The sequence below is a fragment of the Bubalus kerabau genome, chromosome 12, assembly GCF_029407905.1.
Source record: "Bubalus kerabau isolate K-KA32 ecotype Philippines breed swamp buffalo chromosome 12, PCC_UOA_SB_1v2, whole genome shotgun sequence".
Lineage (NCBI taxonomy): Eukaryota > Metazoa > Chordata > Mammalia > Artiodactyla > Bovidae > Bubalus > Bubalus kerabau.
The window spans coordinates 22,321,277-22,344,520 of NC_073635.1; the positions used below are offsets into that span (position 1 = coordinate 22,321,277).

The 23,244-nt window shown below is 39.6% G+C and overlaps 1 protein-coding gene across 35 annotated transcripts in view; it reads left to right on the top strand.

Annotated features, from left to right (window-relative positions):
- LOC129624399 (phosphatidylinositol 3,4,5-trisphosphate 3-phosphatase TPTE2-like) overlaps positions 1–23,244 on the top strand; it is a 60,696-nt gene continuing 37,452 nt past the window's right edge. The window contains exons 1-12 of one of the 35 annotated variants that reach the window (XM_055542249.1): positions 13–299; positions 2,787–2,838; positions 3,932–4,023; positions 7,236–7,280; positions 8,060–8,113; positions 12,317–12,370; positions 13,713–13,766; positions 15,276–15,335; positions 16,578–16,631; positions 17,504–17,539; positions 18,259–18,324; positions 22,861–22,911. In XM_055542249.1, coding sequence (XP_055398224.1) covers positions 3,968–4,023; positions 7,236–7,280; positions 8,060–8,113; positions 12,317–12,370; positions 13,713–13,766; positions 15,276–15,335; positions 16,578–16,631; positions 17,504–17,539; positions 18,259–18,324; positions 22,861–22,911 — 530 coding nt within the window. In that variant the 5' untranslated portion in view covers positions 13–299; positions 2,787–2,838; positions 3,932–3,967. Of the gene's footprint in view, positions 300–2,786; positions 2,839–3,931; positions 4,024–7,235; positions 7,281–8,059; positions 8,114–12,316; positions 12,371–13,712; positions 13,767–15,275; positions 15,336–16,577; positions 16,632–17,503; positions 17,540–18,258; positions 18,325–22,860; positions 22,912–23,244 lie in introns of all 35 variants that reach the window. The other 34 variants (XM_055542259.1, XM_055542256.1, XM_055542248.1 and 31 more) reach the window with 34 other exon arrangements.

Sequence of the window (23,244 nt, forward strand, 5' to 3'; positions counted from 1 at the left end):
CAGAACTTGAAATCAGCTGAGCCCAATTTGAGCTCTAACTAGTTAAGACCCCTGACCCTTCAACTGGGCATGCTCCGTGACCTTTCGCCTTCAGAGGGCTGAACACTCCATCCGCAGAGCATGTTCTGAGTATACCTATTGTGAAGAAGCCCGTAGCTTAGTTCTGTCTAGGCCAGAATGAAGGTCAGCTCACATTTTATTGTCTCCAATTAGCTTCAGTTTTATCCCAAAGAATACCCCCAGCCCCTCGCCTTTGAGGAAGTGAATTTGAGACTTCCATCTTCTCGCTCGGCTACCTTGTAAGTAAACCCTTTCTTTGCTGCAAACTTCGGTGTCTCAGCATATGGCTTGCTGCATGCTGGGCAAACAACCTTGGTTCAGTAATGCTTTACCAGTTGTATTTCTAGGTACCTTTCAGCATTTTCCCAGTTAGCAGTTTTAATTCAATGCTGGGCCTATCCTTAGCCAAGAAGCCTATGAACTGGCTGGTAAAAGTCAGAGATACCAGGTTGCTAAATTTGAGTAACATAAATTCCTCTGCAAGTCTCTGAGGTTCTTTGGGTTACTGTGGGGGGAAAAAATCTATGACTATAGCTCAAAGTTCAGCTTTCGTTCAGAGAGTAGAAGAAATTAAAGGGTTTGGTCTCTGGATCCTCAGTAGGCCTAATTTTAAAGGGATGGGTTCTGAAAAGTTCAGAGGAAAAGGGAGAGGGGGGGTAGAGTTGAAGAGAAAAAGCAAAGTTAAGCAAGAATTAGTGTGGGGAAGTGAGGGTAGAGAGGAGGAGCAGGCAGCACAGAAGGGAGAAGACAGAGAGAGAGAGAGACAGACAGACAGACAGACAGACACAAGATGGTGCCTGGAGCCATTTTCTCTTTCTGGAATGGTAACCACTGAGAGACTTACCGGTTCTGGGCACCTGAGGGAATCTCTAATTACTACCTGACCAAGCTGACTTTAGTGGTCATACTGTACAAAGAACAGAGTTCAGAAAAATCACTTTAACAACAAACAACAGCAATAAACCCTAGAGAAAAGGGAAAATCTGATTTTTAGTTATTACATTTACTTTAAAAGTCTAGTTTTCAACAACAAAAAATTAAAACATAAACAAGGGCTGTGATCTTCAGAAGAGTTTCTTGGTCTTTTTTAATTCTCTTGTGTGAGACAGAAAAGCTGGAGGGGCTGGGGTTGTGTTACTGTCCTTCTTCAAGGTCAGATGAGGCTCTGGTGAAGGGCAGGTCTTTCTCACAGAAAGTAGGATGCTTGGCATATTTCAAAATGGTCTGGCCTTAAGGTCGTCAATCTGACACTGAAGTCAGTGACCATGTTTTATTAATTTTTGTAATTGGCAAAGTGCTTTATAGATATACTACTAAATTAATATGACTTTAATCTCTTTTCTATCTCTTCAACTGACCACTTACAGCTTCATAACATGTACCAATACAGACTGTCAAACTGATCTTTATTCTTCTTTTGGGGGTAATTTTTATATTGTAGTTTCCATACAAAATTGCTAATGTTTCACTAAGGTTTTAAAAACTTTTTTTTTCCCCAGAAATTCGCTGGGAATCCACCAGTTAGGACTTAGTACTTTTTCTTCCATGGCCTGGGTTCAATCCCTGGTCAGGGAACTAAGATCCCACCAAAAAAAAAAAAAAAAACCTGAAGCGTAAAAGCTTTTTTTCCGTATTTGTTTTCATTCGTTTGGTATTTGTTTATACCTTTCAGATTTACTCTACCAGGAAAATGGGTATAGTTTTAATTTACAACTAATATTTGACTGCTTCTTTTCAATCTTACGAATTGATAGCTTGAGTAAAATGAATTTTTGTGCTCCTCATTCCTATATCAACTTATTCCTATATCAATCTATTTTACTTAAAGTTAATATTAGCCAGAAAATATTCAGCTCGCTGGTCATTCTTGCCAACCTATGGGGAAGCCAAAACCTCAATCTAATCTTCAGAATCAGAATATGGAAGAAGGAGCCCCTTCGTTAGATGCAAAAGGGAAAGTAACAGCAGAGAAGATCTGCTCTGAGATGCTTATCCTGGGATCTTTGATCTTGGTACCCCTAGTCTTTAAGGAAAAGTCTCTTTTTAAGTCCCTGCCGCCTGGAACCAAGTTCATTGTATTCCTCACTCTACTACATCTCAGGACCACCTGGAATCTGTTGTCTAGGGTTGCCATGGACACAGGGTTCTTATTCTAGTACTGTCTTGTTAGCAGCAGCAGGTAAAGACCTAGGGTGGGGGCCTCTGGCTGAGGACGTCCCATCACACCCTCTGCTCTTTATGTAGCTAATGTTGCCCTTCCACCTTCACAGAGTAAGAGGAGTAGAACATTTTACAGGGACAGATGGAGGGTGCAGGGAGGAGGAAGGATCAGGAGAAGGGTCAGGATGGGGGTCTTTGGGCCCGCTGACAGGAAGGCTTGCCTTGTGCTTAGCTGTGGGGAACCCTAATTAACATTCCTCTCCCCTCCCAGGGCATTTGCGGAGCCCCCTATCTCACCCTCAGGGGTCATGAGGGTGGAGGGACTGGGGGCACTAGGCTTCTGTAGGAGCAACTAACAGTAACTTTGTGGCTGGCAGGAATTGGGCTGAGATTGGATTTACCGCACTTGATCTGGGGACATTAAAAAATAGGAAAGCAGGATGTGGCAGGGGGAGGCATTATCCTGAAAGGCAGTAGGAGAGAAATTGCTACCAGGATCTTGAGTAAAGTTCGCTCCTGCTTAGGAAAAGTACCCAAGTCACAGAATGCGCCCCACCCCCCCACAGCCCCAGCTCCGTCCAGGATGCAGCACCTCCGCTACAGCAGCCTTGCCTGCAGGTAAGCGGATGCCGTGCCAGCAGGAAGGGGGCGGCCCCCAGAGCCAGGCTGGCTCTCCCATGGCCATCCGGGCTCTCGGGGCCACAGCGTCCAAACTTGGGGCTTCATACTCCCACTGCGCATGAGCTAGCGTCCCTCAAAGGTTTGGAGTTCACAGATGGCTGGACCCCAAGCCTCAAAATCAACACTGATGCACAAACTGGTCTGTTGTAGGGGAAAGATTTTGTTCTATTTGTTTATTTTTCTCTCCTTGCCCAGAATTGAGGGGCTTGTGGCACATTTCTGCTTGCCTCAGGTGGACATAATATTACTACTTGTTAACTTGGCGATGTATTAATACTTGGCAGTGGCTTTTATTCTGTGACTTACAGTTTTTGTGCATGAAATCTGCCCTGTGAAATGCTGAGGTTCACATTTTTTTGCTTGCTCATTCCTGTGATTTATTCTACAGAGAATATTCTAGGATGGAAATATAAGTCACTCTGATGTAAAATTGGTTTGAAATGGTTTTGTTTCACTTTCTGGGTCCCGGGTAGCAAGTGGGTAATTTTTTTTTAAGAGTCCTGTGCTTGAGCTCCAGTCCTTTGGCCACCTGATGCAAAGAACTGACTCATTGGAAAAAATCCTGATGCTGGGAATGATTGAAGGCAGGAGGAGAAGGGGACGACAGAGGATGAGATGGTTGGATGGCATAACTGACTGGATGGACATGAATTCGAGAAAGCTCTGGGAGTTTGTGATAGACAGGGAAGCCTGACATGCTGCAGTCCATGGTGTTGCAAAGATTCGAACATGATTGAGCAACTGAACTGAACTGTGCTTGAGCTAAACTTAAATTTTATTGAACACACACACAAAATGTTTTCCTCTATTTTTTGAGCTAAAATTCTAAGGGCAAATGCACAATGCGTGTTTCACAGAATGTATAAAATTGCACAGTATTGCAGATTTTGTATTTGTGGATTCAAGACTTCAGAAATGCTGATCCTTACCTAGTGAGTCCTATGTGTGACTTTCTTCCGAGTTGGGGGGATATCATATGTGTTTTAAACATATCAAATATATAATGGATGTGTGCTTTTGCTTTTCTTAGATTAACTGTAGATTAAATTCAACCACGAAACAAACCATGCAGGGATTAAAGAAGAATTCTTTAAGTGCCTGGCTCATGCATCCAAAAAATAAGTAAGTGATAAGATTCAAATTTGCTGAATTTTAAGCACAATTCTCAGCCCTTTATAGAATAGGGAATATACCTGTACCTTCTTTTATAATAAATGTAAACTGTATGCAAATGAATTGGCAAATTCAAAATTTAAAGACCTTGTTGTATACCTGTGTTTTCCTTAAAAAATACCACAGCTGAAGCAGTGTACCAGTAATAATATACACGTGACAGTCATAGTCCCTGTAAACTTCTCCTCTAGGGGTGACTGGTTGCTTTACTGGAGGAAGTTCTGTCTAGGGTGGTGAACATTTCCAGGGACGGCCACAAGGGCTTCAGTTGTTCCATCTCCATTAAAACCTGAAACATTGCTAATTCCTGCTAATGCATTTTTATTAGTGAGATTTTCAAATCAGCTTAATGGATGTTGGAAATATACAAATTTTTGAGATCCATGAATTGTAACTATCCATGAAAAATAGTAACTATCTCAAAAGATGTGTTGAGAACCAATTGCAATAGCATTTGGAAAGTATCAGCATAATGCCTGGCACTTTTTAGTAAATACCATTTAAATATTTGTAAAGTGAACATTGGGATTACAATTCAACAATTACAAGGAGTAGACTGCATCCATGTTATGTCATGGGTGAGCCTCAAACATTTTGTGACGTGAAATGAGTCAGATACAAGAGATCGTAAATTGTGTGATTCCACTTATATGAAATGTCTAGGAAAGACAAATCTATGGAGACAAAGTAGATTCACAGTTGGCTAGGGGTGGGAACAGGATTAATTATAAATGAACAGAAGGGATCTCATTGTGGGGATGAAAATGTTCTATAATTGATTAAATCCCTGGATTGTACATTTGAAAAAAAATGTAAGGTGAAAGACAATTTCTTGGCATAATTTGGGGAAATTTATCTTTATTTTTTCTCAGCCTTTTCTGTTCCATGTTTTCTCATGCTCAGAAGTCTGTATTCCAGATGTTAGATATGGAGGATAAGAACATATCCATTGACTTGATTCTTTTCTACTATTTTCTGGGAGTTTCTCAATCTCACTTTCCAAGTCTATTTTGCTTTTCACACGTACCCAAACTACTTAATATCCCATGAATGGATCCTTGATATCCAACAATTCTACTTTGACATGTAATGTTTCCTCTGGGGTTTTTTCTTTCTCTTATTTAATAATTTTATTTCTGTTTGACTGCACTGGGTCTTTGTTGCTACTCGGGCTTTCTCTAGTTACTGTGAGCAGGGGCTACCCTCTAGTTGCCGTGCATGGGCTTCTCCTTGCGGTGGCTTCTCTTGTTGCAGAGCGCAGGCTCTAAGGCGCAGGCTCAACAGTTGTGGCACATGGGCTTACTTGCTCCGTGGCATGTGGAATCTTCCTGGAGTTTGCTCAGATTCTTGTCCATTGAGTCAAGGATGCTATCTAACCATCTCATCCTCTGCTGTCCCCTTCTCCTTTTGCCTTCACTCTTTCCCAGCCTCAGGGTCTTTTCCAATGAGTCAGCTCTTTGCACCATGTGGCCCAAGTATTGGGGCTTCAGCTTCAGCCTTAGTCCTTCCAATGAATATTCAGGGTTGATTTCCTTTAGGATTGACTGGTTGGATCTTCTTGCTGTCCAAGGAATTCTCAAGAGTCTTCTCCAGCACCACAATTCGAAAGCATCAATTCATACCGTCACCTTTAAGCTCTGGGCAAGGAAACTTTGGAGAAGGCAGTCACCCTAGGTTGTTATTTGGAGCTTTGGAGATGGGAGGGCGGTGGAGGGGGAGGATGAAGTATTGCTCTTCGGCCCCTCCCTGTTTTCATCAGCTAACCTAATGTTACCCTCTTTTGATTTTTCTTTCCAACACTTTTGCCTATTTATCTATGGCTGCGCTGGGTCTCGTTGCTGCACTCCGGCTTTCTCTAGTTGAAGTGAGCGGGGGGGTGGTTTTTCTAGTGTGTGCAGGTATCTCACTGCAGTGGCTTTTACGCTGCCGAGTGCAGGATCAGCCGTTGTGGTGCACAGGCTTAGTTGCCCCGAGGCATGTAGGATCTTCCTGCGTCCCCTGCATTGGCAGAGGGATTCTTACTCACGGGACCACCAGGAAACCCCTGCTACCCTCGTTTTATAGTAACAACATCTGGGTAATTGCTACTGGTTTCTGAGAACGCATTGATTGTCTCCAAGCAACTCAAGGGAAAGGCATGAACTGAACTTAAAATTTCCCCTCCCACTGGGCTACTCCAGACTGCCCCTGTCTGTCCACCAGCTAAGGTACTGCTTGGCCTTCCAGGGTTTGTTAGTTCTTGGAATCCATACTTTCATTTGACTTTGGTATCAGTAGTTTCGGGCTGTTTCTCATCTTGGATAGAAACCCACCATTTCCCAGGGAATTATGGAAGTGTTATTACTTTAGAATCGTGAGGTGTTTTTGAAATTTAAAATATATACTGAGTTTTGGGGACATGACATTTGAAGAAGGTAGGCTGCCTAAAAACCAATGTTTGTGAAATGGTGACTATTCAGTATGATTTGCTGAAGTTGACGGATGCAAAGTGCATTTTCATGTGTCTTATTTTACACATGAGGAAATTGAGTTGTAGAGAGGTTAAATTAATAAAGCCAGTGATTCGGTGGTGGGAAGTCTTGATTTTGGATAATATAACCAGGTATCTTTTTGGAATAATTCAGAGAAGAATAAAAAGGAATCATTATAAATATGCTCTACTTCCAGGTCAGAAAAAAAAATTAAAGTTTTATATAGGCCATCCTTGACCTACTTACCTGTTTCTTCTCTACCAAATGGTGACCAGGGACAAGTCCTTGGCATTGGAATATTTGTAATTCTGGCATTTTCTTTTCTTTTTTCCTGTATCCCTTTACTAGTTATCAACTGGATCCATCTCCCCATTTGTACACTCTCAGCTCTTTCTAGTTTCCCAGATTGATTCCCAAGTGTGTGAATGGTTTGTGAAATGGGAAAGAAAGGTTTAGTAATTAATGCTATACCTCCCTTCTTTCCTTCTCTCTCTAGTATATTCACAAACACACATAGCCCAGGTGTGGTCTCAAGAAGTCCAGTGCTGTACCCTGAAACTCTTTCTTCAATTTTTTCCATATTCATGAGTTTACATTTCATGTCCTGAAATTCTATTGGAAAGAAAAAACTAATTGCCTTCCATACTGTCTGACTTTATATTTTTGTATGTTTTTTCCACTCTTTGGCAGAGTTATGGATGCCTCTTTAGGCTCCTCTGGCAACGCTGACAAGAGGTGCGTGATGTGGGTGGTGAAAAGGTATTGGGAGTGTTGATGGCCAAGGAAGGTTTCTTTTCATAAAAGACTGGATGTTCTTATAAGTAACTTTATTTAGGGGTCTAGATGGGAAAAAAGAGATCATAAGTGGGAGAATCCTTACTAATAGTCTGTTTGTGACCCTGATTAACTAGTAGCCAAAACTCTTGGGAAACTATAAGAAGTGTGTGAGAGACTGCTACAGAGCGCCAGGAGAGGAGGAAGAAGGAGGCAGAAAGGAGCAAACCCTAATAGATTTTGGCTCTAGCCCTCACCCTCCAGGGCTCTGCTCCCATCTAAAGCTGGTGTCCCAACTGTAAACCCACCCTCATGTTGGAGAGTCCCTGCCCCAGGCTTGTAGCTCTTTAAACCAAACTGAGGAAAGGACTACAGGATACGAGAAAAGTAAGGATGCAGGGGAGGGACTTGATAATCAGGAACTTAGAAGGGGCTGGAAGATAGTAGACCTGCACACTGAAGCTGAATTTTAAGTAAACGCAACCTTGATGCAGTTAGACATAGAGTTAGGTTTAGAGGTAAAGAATTGTACTTTGCCAGGCTGCTTAGACAGCCCTAAGGTCTCATTACAACTTTAATAAAGCCCTGTTTGTAGTGAAAATTGAAATACTGATTGCCAGATAACTAAATTTCAATCAGATCTTTCGAGTTAAAAATCAGTTTACAAATTGAAGACTATTTGTAACTAGTTAACTCTATGAAGTCATTTCGAGTTTGATGGTATGCTTTTAATTCCTTAGAGATAACTCAGTTGAACTGACATCAGGAGCCTATGATGATGCCATCTATGAAAGGTGAGGTATTTATTGAGGGGTGAGGGGTCCAGGAGGATGGGGTGGAGACATTTAGTCTTGAGATTATCCATGGCAATGAAGAATTTTCTGGACAATGATCTAGAATTGTTTCTATAAAGATAGGAAATTCAGTAAGTTATGTTTACTATGTATTTTAGATTCGAGGAATCTTTATTCAGATAAATTCATTATATCACTATTCCATATAGACTATCATTAATGAGATGTTTCTCTATTGGTATTTAAAGTAAAATAGAACAATTCTTCTTGATGGTGGTAATGAAGATGTTAATTTCCGTAAAAGTGTTAGTCACTTGTGTCCAACCCTTTGTGACCCCGTGGACTTGCCAGTCTCCCCTGTCCATGGAATTCTCTGGGCAAGAATACTGGTGTGGGTCGCCATTCCCTTCTCCAAGGGATCTTCTCAACTCAACCATCAAACCTTGGTCTCCCACATTGTGGGCAGAGTCTTTAACATCTGAGCCATCAGGGAAGCCCCTAACTTTGGTAATCCATAGGAATAAGTCAGTGTGAAGTTTTGAAGGGTGGGAACTGTTGGTGGATATCATCATTGGGGAGATAGGGTTTATGCTGAGGCAAGAAGAAAAGGGATAACTATGGAGAATAAAGATAGTGGCACTGAACAGCACCTTCAGTCAACTGCATCTAATTGACATTTATAGAATAGCTCATTTAACAAGAGCAGAGAATGTTGGGTTGGCCCAGAAGTTCATTCAGATTTTTCCATGACAGCCTGTGGAAAAGCCTGAACAAATTTTTTTGCCAACTCAATATATTCTTCTTAAGCTCACATGAAACATTCACCAATATAGATCACATTCTGGGACATGAAACCCACCTTAGTAAATTTAAAAGAAGAGGAATCACACAAAATTTGCTGTCAGACCACAGTGAAGTTAGAAGTCTGTAACAGAAAGATAGCTTGCAAGCCCCCAAATTCTTGGAGGTTAAACAGCATACTTCTCAGTAACACATGGGTCAAAGCAGAAGTCTCATGAGAAATTTTAAAATATTTTGAACTAAATGAAAACATGAGCTATCAAAATTTGTGAAATGCAGCAAAACCAGTAATTAGGGGGAAATTTATAGCCTGGATTCATATATTAAAAAAGAAGAAAGATCTAAAATCAATAAGCTTCCAGCATAGGAAACAAGACCAGTATAAACCTAAAAAAAGCGGAAGGAGATAATAAAAGAGCAGAAATCAATGAAACTGGAATCAAAAAATCAATAGAGAATATTGACAAAGCCAAAAGCCGGGTCTTTGAAAAGCAATAAAGTTTGTATCTCTTTGGCCAGACTAACAGAAACAAGAGACAGAAGACACAAATTGCTGTTGTCAGAAATGAAGATCATCATGTCTGATCACAGGACATTGAAAGGATAATAAAGGAATATTATGAACAACTCCAAGCCCACGAAGTTGATAACTTACATGAAATGGAGTAATGCTTTAAAAGATACTACCAAAGCTCATACAAAGATCATCCTGAATAGGCCGGAATCTGTTAAAGAAATTGAATCAGTGACTAAACCTTCCATAACAGACCTTAGGCCTAGATGGCTTCACTGGTCAATTCCACCAAACATTCAAGGAAGAAATGATGTCAGTTTTCTAAACTGTTCCAGGAAGTAGAAGCACAGAGAAAAAATTTAACTCATTGTCTAAAGTCAGCATTACCAAAACCAGATAAGAACATTACAAAAAAATAAAAGCATAGGACATAAGAGGCAAAAATCCTAAACAAAATGTTGCCAAGTTGAATCCTACAATGTTAATAAAAAATTTTATACCTAGACCAAGTGGGACTTGGATGGACAAGGCTGGTTCAACATTTGAAAGTCAGTCAATGTAATCCATCACATCAACAGGCTAAAAAGAAAAAAGTGATTGATGCAGAAAAATCATTTGACAAAATCTAACACTCATGATTAAAAAAAAAAAAAAAAACCTCAGCAAACTAGGAATAGAGAGGAATGTTCTCAACTTGATTAAAAAAAAAAAAAGCCATAAAACCCCCGTTGCTGCTGCTGCTAAGTCACTTCAGTTGTGTCTGACTCTGTGCGACCCCATAGACGGCAGCCCACCAGGCTCCCGCATCCCTGGGATTCTCCAGGCAAGAACACTGGAGTGGGTTGCCATTTCCTTCTCCAATGCATGAAAGTGAAAAGTGAAAGGGAAGTCGCTCAGTCGTGTCCTACCCTCAGCGACCCCGTGGACTGCAGCCTACCAGGCTCTTCCGTCCATGGGATTCTCCAGGCAAGAGTACTGGAGTGGGGTGCCATTTCCTTCTCCAATGCATGAAAGTGAAAAGTGAAAGTGAAGTCGTTCAGTCGTGTCCGACCCTCAGCGACCCTATGGACTGCAGCCTACCAGGCTCCTCCATCCATGGGATTTTCCAGGCAAGAGTACTTGAGTGGGGTGCCATTGCCTTCTCCAAACCCCCTACAGGTAGCATCATATGTGATGGTGAGAAACTTGAAACTTTTCTGCAGAGACAGGTACAAGGCAAGGATGCTCCTTGCCCCATCACTCCTTTTTAACATCATACTCAAAATTCCAAGGAGGATTATAGTAATGAGCAATGAGAAGGAAATCAAAGTATGCACGATGGAATGGAAACAAATGTCTTTGTTCACAGATGACATGATTGTCTATGAAGAAAAATCCAAAAGAATAGATTAAAAAAAAAATCTTCTGGGCCTAATAAGCTTGTGTCCTGTAATCTTGTCTAATTGGTTTAATACATTGATAAAAAACTGATTACTTTCCCATATACCAGTAACAAACAAGTGGAATTTGAAATTAAAAGCAGAGAACCATTTAAAATAGGACCCCCCCAATATATTTATACCTAAATATATATTTACCCAGTAAAATGTACAAGATGTATATGAGGAAACTAAGTTCTTATGAATGGAATTAAAGAACTAAATAAATGGCAGAGACTTTATCTTCAATAAAGGAAGTCTCAGAAGTAAAGATGTTGATTCTTCCAAATTGTAGATTCAATGCAATCTGAATCAAAATCCCAGAAAGTTACTTTTGGGGTATTCGTAAACTGATTCTAAAGTTTATAAGGGAAGGCAAAAGACCCAGAATAGCCCCCAGACATTGAAGAGTAAAGTCAGAGGACTGACAATACCAACTTAATTTAGTATTAAGCTATGATAATCAAGACAGCATGATGATGGTTAAAGGAAGTCTAGAATTACATGTGGTGTGTGAACCATGTATTTTTTTTTAGTTTTTTAAAATTTATTTTCTAACTGAAGGTTAATTGCTTTACAACAGTGTGTTGGTTTCTGTCATACATCAACACGAATCAGTCATATGTATATATATTTCCCCTCCCTCTTGAACCACCCCATTCCAACGCTCTAGGCTGTCACACAGCACCGGGTTTGAGCTCCTGAGTCATACAGCAAGTTCCCGCTGGCTGTCTGTTTTACATATGGTCATGCATATGTTTCCATGCCATTCTCTCCATTCGTCCCACCCTCTCCTTCCCCCTTGTGTCCACAAGTCTGTTCTGTATGTCTGCATCTCCATTGCTGCCCTGCAAATACTATGAACCGTGTATCTTTTTAATCCTTTAGCACTGCCCTGAATGAATGGACATCAGAAACCTAGGAGGATGCCACCAATGAAATATGAAATATAAATGAATTTTAAAGATCAATACATTTTGTATGTACATGTATACACATATTTATATACTCATACCAATACAAACACAAATATATAAACACAAATATGGAAGAAAAAGAGGTGAAATCTTCAAATTCATTCTTAGGGGTATCTATGACAAGGTGTTTTTGACATTGTTATTAAATCTTCTCACTGTAACACCTATTGGTAACTTTCTATCTTTCTTGAATCTAGTTGAATAAAAGAGAAGCAGGTCATAAGAGGAATCCTTCCTCCTAGTAACTACCAGCCAATTCTTGAGTCATTAACTTTTTTGACAGGTCAAATATATTTATTACAAATGTAGATGGAAGCATGTCTAGGAAAAATGAGATATCAGATTCCAAATAACTGATTTACATGTGAATTTTCTAAATTTCTAAGAGTTATCCAGTTTATAAGTTCAAGGGCAATTATAGCCAACCTGAACTCAAGAGGTTGCAGTCTACAAGTCCTGTGGCATCTTATTTTGTCTGTTTTTAATCCTTTAGCATTTCCCCGAGTAAATTGACAACAGCATCCTCTGAAGTCCTCTCCAATGCAAAGTGAGCCATGATGAATAAATATGTATGTAATATGCACACACACATACATTCATAATACACATATACAGAGAGGTTGAGATTTGATGTTCACCTTTAGGAACATCCATGGGAACACAGAGTTCCCTTGATACGGTTTCTGAAGTTCTCTCATGGTAAGATCCTATATCTAACATTCTTTGTCTTGAAAGAAAATTTGTTTTTAATTTTAATTGGAGAATTACTTTACAATAGTGTGTTGGTTTCTGCCATACATCAACATGAATCAGCCATAGGTATACATATGTCCCCTTGCTCTTAAACCTCCCTCCCACCTGTCTTTTGAATTGAAGTAGAAAAAAGATGGACAGGTCATAAAGGGGGTCTTTTAAAAATTTTTATTTTTATTTTTGGCTGCACTGGGTCTTTGTTTCTGTGCAAGCGTTTCTCTCTAGTTGCGGTGAGCAGGGGCTACTCTTCATTTCAGTGAGCAGGCTTCTCACAGCAGTGGCTTCTCTCATTGTGAGCACAGGTTCTAGCATGCATGGGTTCAGTACTTGTGGTGCATGGCTTTAGTTGCCCGGCAGTGTGTGGAATTGTCCCAGATCAGGGATTGAACCCGTGTCCCCTGCATGGGCAGGCATATTCTTAACCATTGGACCACCAGGCAAGTCCCAGAGGGGGTCTTTTTAATTCTAATGTTTGTCACCTTTGATTACCATGAGTGACACTCTACGAGACTGGGTTAAGGGAGGAGAGAAACTTTTTCAAGTAAGGAGGAATTAGTTGTGGACAGGGAGCAAAGGAATCTCCAGCAAAAGAATGGAGCTAATAGAACCCAGGTTGTCCATGACCCTCCAGAGCTTTTCACCATGTGAAGCTGGTACCCCAAAGCCAAACCCACATCACATGGAAGGGGCCCCTGATTTAGGCCTGCAGTTAATCTACAGTGTCTGAGGGCCAGGAAAGACAACCGTGATAGAGGGGAGTTAGAGGGTGATGAAGGGACTTGAGAAACAGGAAATTATGTGGAGAACGAGGGATGTATACTTGCAAATTGAAGTTGAACTTGAAATAAGTGCCACCCCAAAAGGTTGCTGTACGTTGGGTTAGATTCAGGAGTAAAGACATGCACTTATTCTTGAGTCATTAACTGTTTTGATAGATCAAAAATATTTATTACCAACTATGCAGAATCATTTCTAGGGAAAATGAGATATCAGATTCCAAAGAACTGATTTATATGCGTATTTCCTATGATCCAGCCAGTTTCTAAGTTCAAGAGTAACTGTGGCACATTTGAGCTAAAAAAGTAAAAGTCTGGAAGTCATATGATATCTTGCTATCTCTGTTTTTCATCCTTTAGCACTGCCCTGACTGAATTGACAGCAGCGTCATCTGCAAGATTCCAAATGGCAAAGTGAGATACAATAAATACATATATAATATGTACACATGTATGTACATACATGCATAATGTATCTTAATTATAATATATCTCTCTCAACACAGAGAGATTAACATTTGCGATGCTCACCCTTAGAAGCACCCATGGCGGTACAGAGTTCCCTTGATACTGTTTCTAATGTGCTCTCATGATGAGATTCTATGTGGAATATTCTTTGTCTTTTATAAAAAAAAGTATGTATTTTTTGACTGTGCTGGGTCGTCTTTGCTGCTTGCGGGCTTTCTCTCATTGCTGCCAGCAGGAGCTGCTACCCCTAGTGGTTGCCGGCTTCTCACCGCAGTGGCTTCTTTTTTTGCAGAGCACAGACTCCAGGGCGTGCGGGCTTCAGGAGTTGCAGCACTTGGGCTCAGTAGTTGTGACTCGCGGGCTTAGCTGCTCCAAGACATGTGCGATCTTCCTGGGCCAGGGGTAGAACCCATGACCCCTGCGTTGGCAGGCAGACTCTTATCCACTGCACCACTGGGGAAATCCCTATTCTTTGTCTTTTGAAATTAAGTAAAAAAAGAGATACAAGACATGGAGTCTTCGTACTCCCGATCTTAACATCTCAGTTACTAGCAGCCAAAGTCTTGGGAAACTATCAGATTGCCCATGTCTGAAACTCTGCTGGAGTGGGTCAGGGGAAGAGAAAAACTTGTCTGGAGCAAGGAGAATAATAGTAAATTATAAATAGTAAGAGCGTAATAGCGTGGACAGGAAGCAGAGGTGGCCTCAACAGAAAAGAATGGAGCTAATAGACCCAGATCTGTCCCTTAGCCTCCAGATTCAGCCACCATGTGAGGCTGATAATGCAAATCCAAGCCCATGATATGATCACTTTGGATGGAGACTCTGACTCAGACCTGTGGTTACTTGACCGTATCTCAGGGCAGGAAAAACCAGTAGGTTTCCTACAGAACCCAGACATAGTCAGGAAGTTAGGTTGGTCAAGAAAGATGGGTACTTACAAAAGGAATTTGAAATAAATTCCACCCCCAAAGGCTGTTATACATTGGGTTAGGTTCAGTAGTAAAGAACTGAAGTTAAATCTTGAGTCGTTACCTTTTTAAGAGGTTTAAGATATTCGTTGTATAGTTGCTGAGTCCAGCTCTTTTGCAACCCCGTGGACTTAATCTGCCTGACTCCTCTGCCCATGGAATTTCCCAGGCAAGAATACTGGAGTGGGTTGTCAATTCCTTCCCTAGGGGATCTTCCCGACTCGGATTGAACCCTTGTCTCCTTCATTGCAGACAGATTCTTTACGGCTGAGCCATCAGGGAAGCCCTATTAAATATATATGACTTTTCATAAAGCCTCATTTCTGGGGAAAATGACATACCAGGTCTCAAATAATAGATTTACACACTGGTTTTTAAAGGGTTATCTAGCTTATAAGTTAAAGCATAATTTAAACATTTGAACCAAAAAGTTTAATCTGGAAAATTATTTGGTATCTGACTATGTGCCTTTTTAATCCTTCAGCACTACCTTGACTGAATTGGCAGCAGGAAAACCTACCGCTGATGGACCTACCACTGAAATGTGAGATAGAAACAAAGATAGATTTAAACAAAAGTATTAAAAAAAAACACATAAATGCAGAGAGAGAGCACCCAGGAGAGAGAGAAACAGAGGAAAGGGGAGAGAGGTTGCTATTTGAGAGGTTCATTTGTAGGAGTATTCATGATATAACAGCATCTTTGACATTATTTCTAAATCTTTTTGCTGTAGCCTGTGTAAGTACCTTATCTTTTTTTTTTTTTTAAATCTTGTTGGATAAAAGAGAAACAGGTCATAACAGAGATGCTTCTTAATCATCTGTTTCTCTCTCATTGTTTTGTCGCTAAGTTGTGCCTCTTTTGCAACCCCATGGACTATAGCCTGCCAGGCTCCTCTGTCCATGGGATTTTCCAGGCAAGAATACTGGAGTGGGTAGCCTCTCCCTTCTCCAAGGATTGGAGATTGAAGCTGTATCTCCTGCATTGGAGGGTGGATTCTTTACCACTGAGCCACCAGGGAAGCCCCTTCTCTCTCTTAGGAGCAGTCAAACCCCCTAGGAAGCTACCCAAATGCCTGTGTGCAAAGCTTTACTAAAGTGGGCCAAGAAAGGAGAGAAACTTATTTTGAAGCAGGGAGAAGGTTGTACTCCTGAAGGGGCTCAGGTGTCAAGAAATGTCCATAAACTTGATCTATTCGCCCCATAGGACCAAGATTTTCATTATAATCATATAAAGCCTGGTTTACAGGTTTCAAATGACTGATTAGAATGTTATTTTGGGGACAACTAGGTTTTAAATTGTAGAGTACGTGTGTGTGTGTGTGAGCTCAGTTGTGTATGACTCTTTGCAACCCCATGGACTGTAGCCCGTCAGGCTACACTGTCCCTGGGGTTCTCCAGACAATAATACTAGAGTGGGTTGCCATTTCCTTCTCCAGGGGATCTTTCTGACCCAGGGATTGAACCCATGTCTTCTGCGTTGGCAGGCGGATTCTTTACCACTGGGCCACCTGGGAAGCCCAAATTTTAGAGTAATTGTAGGTAATCTGCAGATCCCTGGGTTGGGAAGATCCCCTGGAGAAAGAAATGGCAACCCACTCCAGTATTCTTATCTGGAGAATGCCATGGACAGAGGAGCCTGGTGGTCTATAGTCCATGGGATTGGTGCAAAGAGTCAGACAAAACTGAGTGACTAAGTCTACTATTCTTTCTGTAGTTAATTTGCATTTAAAAATAAGTCTAGGGAGACATGTAAAGTCTTACTGTGTGCATTTCTGATCTTTTAGCTGTGACCAGAGCAAGGTGAAAAAAGTAACTTATGCTGAATCCTGCAATGAAAGGTGAGATATATATAGATAAGAGTAAGCGGGGTTGGGGGGGGGTGCTGGGGGGCGGGTATTGAGATTTGTGAAATTTATTCTGAGAAGGGGCTACTGGCAATACAGAGTTAACAGGACACTTTAGCTAAGATTTTTGTTTTTCCAGCCTCAACATGCTACTTTCTTTTTTGGATCTATTTAGGGGAAAGTAAACAGGTCATAAAAGGAGTCTGCTTACCGCTAGTCTGTTTTGTTACCCTTAGTTGGGAGCAGCCACAGCCCTGAGGAAAGCATCATATTGCCCATGCATGGGCCAGGAGAGGACAGGAGAAGGTCTTGGTGGACAGAGAGCAGAGGGGAGCCCTTAGCAGGAAAAATATGTATATCATAGGTCCTGAATATGTCGCTCACCTTCCACAGCTCTGCCTCTATGTGAGGCTGGTAACCCAAACCCACCATTACATTGGAGGGAGCCCCTGCCTTGTCTTGACCGTATCTCTCAAGGGCAGGAAAGACATCTATGATTCATAAGAGGTTGCTGGACGGTGTAGGGACTTGAGAAGGCAGAAAATTATAGTGAGATGAGTACCTACAAACCGAAGGTGAATTTTGAAGCAAATTTCATCACAAAATGGTGTTACACTTGGGGATTGGGCTCAGGAGTAAAGTACATAACATTTGATGTATTAAGTTTTTCCACATGACTAGGATTTTTCATTACTGATAAATAATGTTCATTTCTACAGAAAAATGAAATACCAGGTTTTAAATAACTGATTAAAATGCTATTTTTCAGATAACTAGACTATCAATTGCAGAGTAATTATAGCTAACTTGTATTTAAAAATCTATAAAACGTATGGAGTCTTACTTTGTACATTTTAATCCTTTAGCTCTGACTTGTGTAACATGAGAAGCATCGATGAAAGGTGAGATACAAATGAGGGAAAGGGGAAGGAGGACGTTGAAATTCATGAAATCCAGTTAGTCAGAGTCCCCATCTCAGGCAGCCTCCTGATTCCAGGAGAAAACAAGATATCCATAATATGTGAAAAGTAGGTGGCGCAGGGGCCCAGTTTCCAAATAACCGATTAACATATTTATATATTAGAGCTTAACCAGTTTTTAAGTTCTAGAGCAAATGTATCCACTTTCAGCCAAAAAAGTTAATTATTTGATGCTAGGTTCATTTTTAACCTTTTATATTGACCTGAATAAATTGACATCAAAGGTCTTTGACTTTGATATATCTTCTTTGATATAGCTACTTTGATATAGCTTCTCTTTCAATGACAGCGTCATCCAAGACTGTTCAGATCATTTACCTGGGTCAGTGCCATCTGGAGAGTATTAATCTCTCAGTCTATATAGAAAAAGTGAGAAAGGCAGAGATTTATACAGACTTATAGTGACAGAGGGAGAAATACAGATTTGCAAAATTCAGTCTTGGAAGGATTCATAGGAATACAGAATTTTCTAGACAATACTTCGACATTTCTTTCTGTAAGATTGGGTCTTCCAGTGAGCTAAGTCATGTTGACTACCCTTTAGATTTAAGGAATTCTTTTTGTTCAAGTAAATTTTTCACATCACTGTTCCATGCAGCAAGTCTCTAATGATGTATTTTTGCATTTGTTGGTGGTTGAAGTATAATAGAACAGCTGTCCAAGATTAGTGATGTTGATGAAGACATTGACTTTCTCAACCCACAATAGTAAGTCCGTTTGAAGTTCGGAGGGAGGGAGCTGTTGATGCATTTCTTACCTTTTGGAAGATGGGGCTCATGCTGAGGTGAAAAGGAAAACTTTGGAAAGATAGCAAGATGTTTGGGAGGGAGGATATAGAGTATTTGAATTTGCACGTAAGTACCATGCTTGAAAAAATATTTCTACATATTCATAAGTGGAATATTCTTCTAATTTTAAAATGTGAACATATTCTTAGTAGATATGAATTGTCCTACAAAATTTCTTAATCGATTGCAGAATGCTACTTACTCTTCAGTTGTGTTCCTTTCTCTTTTTTGTTGGCTATGTTCTAATTCCTAGTTTTATTGACTTTTGTCTAAGAGCAAATAGGACTAACAGCAAAAGCAAATGTGTTTTGCTGATTAAGGCCCTCTTAATGTCCACTGGGATTTTATTAATTTTGTCTTGTGTCTGAGTAATCTCATGAGAGTACTTCTTGTTGCACTCATCTGAAGGCACTTTTTCATTGGTACTCAACTGCAAGGACATGTTTTTAAAATCTCATGTGTCTGACTCGACCTTTCCCCCAAGCTACTATGTATAAAATAAGCAACAAGGATATATTGTATAGCACGAGGAAATATAGCCAGTATTTTGCAGGGACTTTAAATAGAATACAATCTATAAAATTATTAATCACTGTGCTATACACCTGAAAGTAATATAATGTTGTAAATCAATTATACTTCAGTTAAAACATCCTATATGTCTGGACTTCAGAATTATTCATTGAGATTTTTCTTCTCTCTTGGCCAGTTATTTAACCACTCACCAACTCGAATTTATGGTGGGAAGTGAGTAGCGCTAAGGAAGAAATTAACTGGTTACTGGTGCAATCTGTTGGTGTCTAGACAAAGATAAAATGAAAAATAAAGGGGTGACTCATGAATACAAATAGTTCTTCAACTTACTCATGAATTTCCTTTTTCTGTATCTTTTCATCATGGGCCATCAATGAAGAGTTCACTCTGCTACTTAATTAAATGATATGTCTGCATATTAACTATATTTTCTGCAATGAGGCTGCCTAGGACTGGGGCAAAATTTGAGGATTGAGTAAGACAAGCATTTCCTTCTTCTTACAAACAGAAAGTGTTAGTTTGGTTTTTAAGTGACAAATGTTTCTTTATAGATTTGTGTGGCATTTGCAATAGTCCCTGTGTGAGAGACACTGGTGTTTCAGACTAGGGGGATGGTACTAGATTTTGGAGTAAGACTTGCAATTGGTGCTTGGCTATGATATCTAAGTGGGCTTCCCTGGTGGCTCAGTTGGTAAAGAATCTGTCTGTATATCGAACCCAGGTTCGATATCTGGATTGGGAAGATCTCCTGGAGAAGGGACAGGCAACCCACTCCAGTATTCTTGCTTGGAGAATCCCATGGACAGAGGAACCTGGTGGGCTACAGTCAATGGGGTTGCAAAGAGTCAGATATAACTGAGCAACTAGCACACACACACTTTGGCATTTCATATACACTGGACACTTGGTGAAATATTAAGCCACTTTAAATTTTAGATCATTTATCTGTAAACTAGTAATGTTATCTAGAATATCTACTGGGTGTTATACAATAAAACTAAAAATAAAAGTAGAATAAAATGTAAATGCTCTTAAAACTCTGAAGCACCATAAATAAATTTTATACTAAAAACTAAAAAAGCAACAAAGGTCAATTTTTAGGAAAATCAGAAAATACAGACAAGCAATAAATCCTCCATAAATAGGCATTCTTATTTTTTAATAGATGCTCTTCAAGATTCTTTAGGCTTACGAATTTTTATTTATGGATATACATTGTTTAAAAATAACCTTGTTACTTAGTGATATATCATGAGTATATTTCCATGCATTTGCATTTACACCATTATATATTTATTGATTTCTAAACTTGCAACCTTCCTTTTGACAGCTGTGTAATAATTCATGGTAAACATTTAAATTGTTATTTAAATTGTCAGATATTTCTGGACATTTAAGCTGTTTAGGACATTTACTATTACAAAAAATGACTAATTTTGAGACCAAATCTCTGTACATTTCTTTAAAATAAAAATTCTCCTCAATGGAAATTCTGTCAAGGGAAATGTTTGTGAGGCTATTGATTTCAGCGTGCCTTTCCACACGAAGATGCAGTGTGCTCTTTTACTCCCTTCCCACACGAGCTCAGTGATCTCTTCAATGTCAGGGAAAGTTTGTTCTAATGCTCATTTGACATTGTTTTTGTGTATACTTATTTTCATAGAACTTTTATTTCATTGTCTTCAATCTGCCTTTGCCCATTTAAAATTGGGGCGTTTATCACTGCCATTGGATAGAAAAGTTAAATATATCACTTTTATATCACAAAAAGGGCAAGTAGCTTTTCCCATTTTGTCTAGATTTTCACTCCATAGAAGTTCATAATCCTCACACAGTCAAATATATCTATACCTTTCTTTATTATTTATGCTTTAAGTGTCAGAAAGTCTTTCTCTACCTATGATTCTAATATATTCTCCAAAATTTCATTTGTTTTGAATTTATTTTCTACATTAAAGTAAAACATCTGCCCAGAATTTCTTTTCTATTAAAGTATAAAATGTAAGAATCTGTTTTTCTCCCAAGTGAGTACTTCATTATCTCAGCATCAAAACTGTACCTCCCTCCATTGTCCTTGCCCTAATTTAGTGATCCTTATTGCAATTATCACCTTATAAAAATAAAAATAGAATAATATGTAAGTACTTTTAAAACGCTAAAGCACCATAAATACATTTTACACTAAAAACCAAAAATCAAACAGCAAAGTTTAATTATTAGGAAAATCAGAAAATATAGACAAGCAATAAATAGGCATTCTTAATTTTTAATAGATGCCCTTCAAGGTTCTTCAGACTTATAAATTTTTTGTTTATGGGTATAGTATCATGCTTACATTGTTTTAGAAATAATCTTATTACTTAGTGACATATCATGAATATATTTATTATATTATGGTCTGCACGAGACAGAATGCAAACATCCTGATGGAGGAAAATCTTAACTGCTGTATCTCCAGTGCTTCCAACGGTGCCATGGCACGTAGTAGGCACTCACTGAGTTTGGTTGAATGAATGAACCCATTATTGAAAAAAATGTATATCTTGTTCAATGACTTTCATATCCATCTCTATTATATTCTTTGAGTCTTTCCAGAATCTGTTTTATTTGCTTTTTCCAGCCTTTTGAGTTCAGCACACTTCACACATTATGATGTAATTCACAGAGAACCAAAACATTTTTTAAAAACCTAAGTTCCATCTTTTCCTCCTCCGCTTTTCTGATTTTGTTGTCTCAGATGACATCAACCTTTGCTCCCCAAGCCTGGGTAGTGGAGATGAGTGTTGGTGGAGAAGGGAGAAATTAGAGGGAATGGGGAGATCTTACCACTCAGCTTAGCCTCAGAGCATCCATCTGTGGCCCATTTTGCCGGTGCCCCAGTTCTGTGCAGCCTCCATCCTCTCCCTTCTCTGGTCTTGGGCACAGACTGTGAGCACTGCTTTGGGATCAAATCCCACTGGGGGTGGAATTGGGCTCTCATGTGGGAGGCTTTAGCAGGGCAAGAAATTGTTCCCTGATGGCTACCTTTTCTGCTGCCATATGGTAAAATGAAGCCTAATTGCTGGTGCTATAGAACTGTCTCCTTCTCCTACTAACGGCAGGAGCCCGGCCTCGAGGGTGTTTCTCCTTTGAAGTGCATCTTATTAAAATTCCTTACCCCCATAGTGCACTTGCCACCCCCAATGTGAGTCTCATTAGTGTTTAACTGTCATATTCATGGGGTGGCTTGTTTCAAGAAATAAAGATTACAAGAGGAGAGCTTCCCTGAAGTCCCTTATTCTATTGCTATAGAACAGGTCTGGCCATGGTTTGATGACTTGCGCAGGATCCCACAGCTCGCTCATGGGAGACTGAGCTTATACCATTCCCTTCTGTTTCCATGCTATGTTGCTTTAGTTGATGACCCCAAGCTTAATCTTACCGTAAAGTTGGGGTTAGGGCTTTATAGTCAAGAGAAGTGTTGCTAAACGTTCAAAGTTTAGTGTTTTATTCACATATATTCTATATAGCAAAGTAAAAGAAAAAATCAGGAAACATTTTTAGTCGTGTCTGATTCTTTGCAACCCCATGGATGGTAGCCCCACCAGACTCGTCTATCCATGGGATTTCCCAGGCAAGAATACTGGAGTGAGTTGCCATTTCCTTCTCCAGAGGATCTTCCAGACCCAGGGATTGAACCCGAGTCTCCTGCACTGGCAGGCAGGTTCTCTGCCACTGAGCCACCAGGGAAGGCCATAGTTACTAGTAAGCATTTTGTTGGGCAATTTCTAGGTACTTTAAAAATTATATTTGTTAATATAAAGGCCTTTGTTGGTTAAATTCATACTACATGTTAGGAGAAATCTGATACACTTAAAAAATAATTTCCTGAAAAATAATTTCAGATAAGCTCTGAAATCTTATTTTTACTTCCATTTGCAGCAGCAAGATAAAGAGAATTGTGTACTTAATTATATCATCCTTCACTTTCAGGTATGTGAGACTCTAGAGATGGAAGTAATTAAAGATGTATTACATTTAATATCATTATTTTTTATGGCAAAAGATCTGGGAGGGGGAAAGGCACTTCCACTGTCAATATGTTGCTAAATAACCTTTGTGCCCCATTTAATGCAATCTAATTTATCTTGGAATTTTAATTGAAGTGGAATATTAAGAATTGTGAAGAAATGGTATTTACCCAAGTCTAATAGTAATGCGTTAACATGTCTTTTTCTACCTGTAAAAGTCAAAATAATGAAACATGCATTTCAAAGTTCTGTAGTTATAAGGAAAGTGTTTTAGTAAATATTCATCTAGAATTAC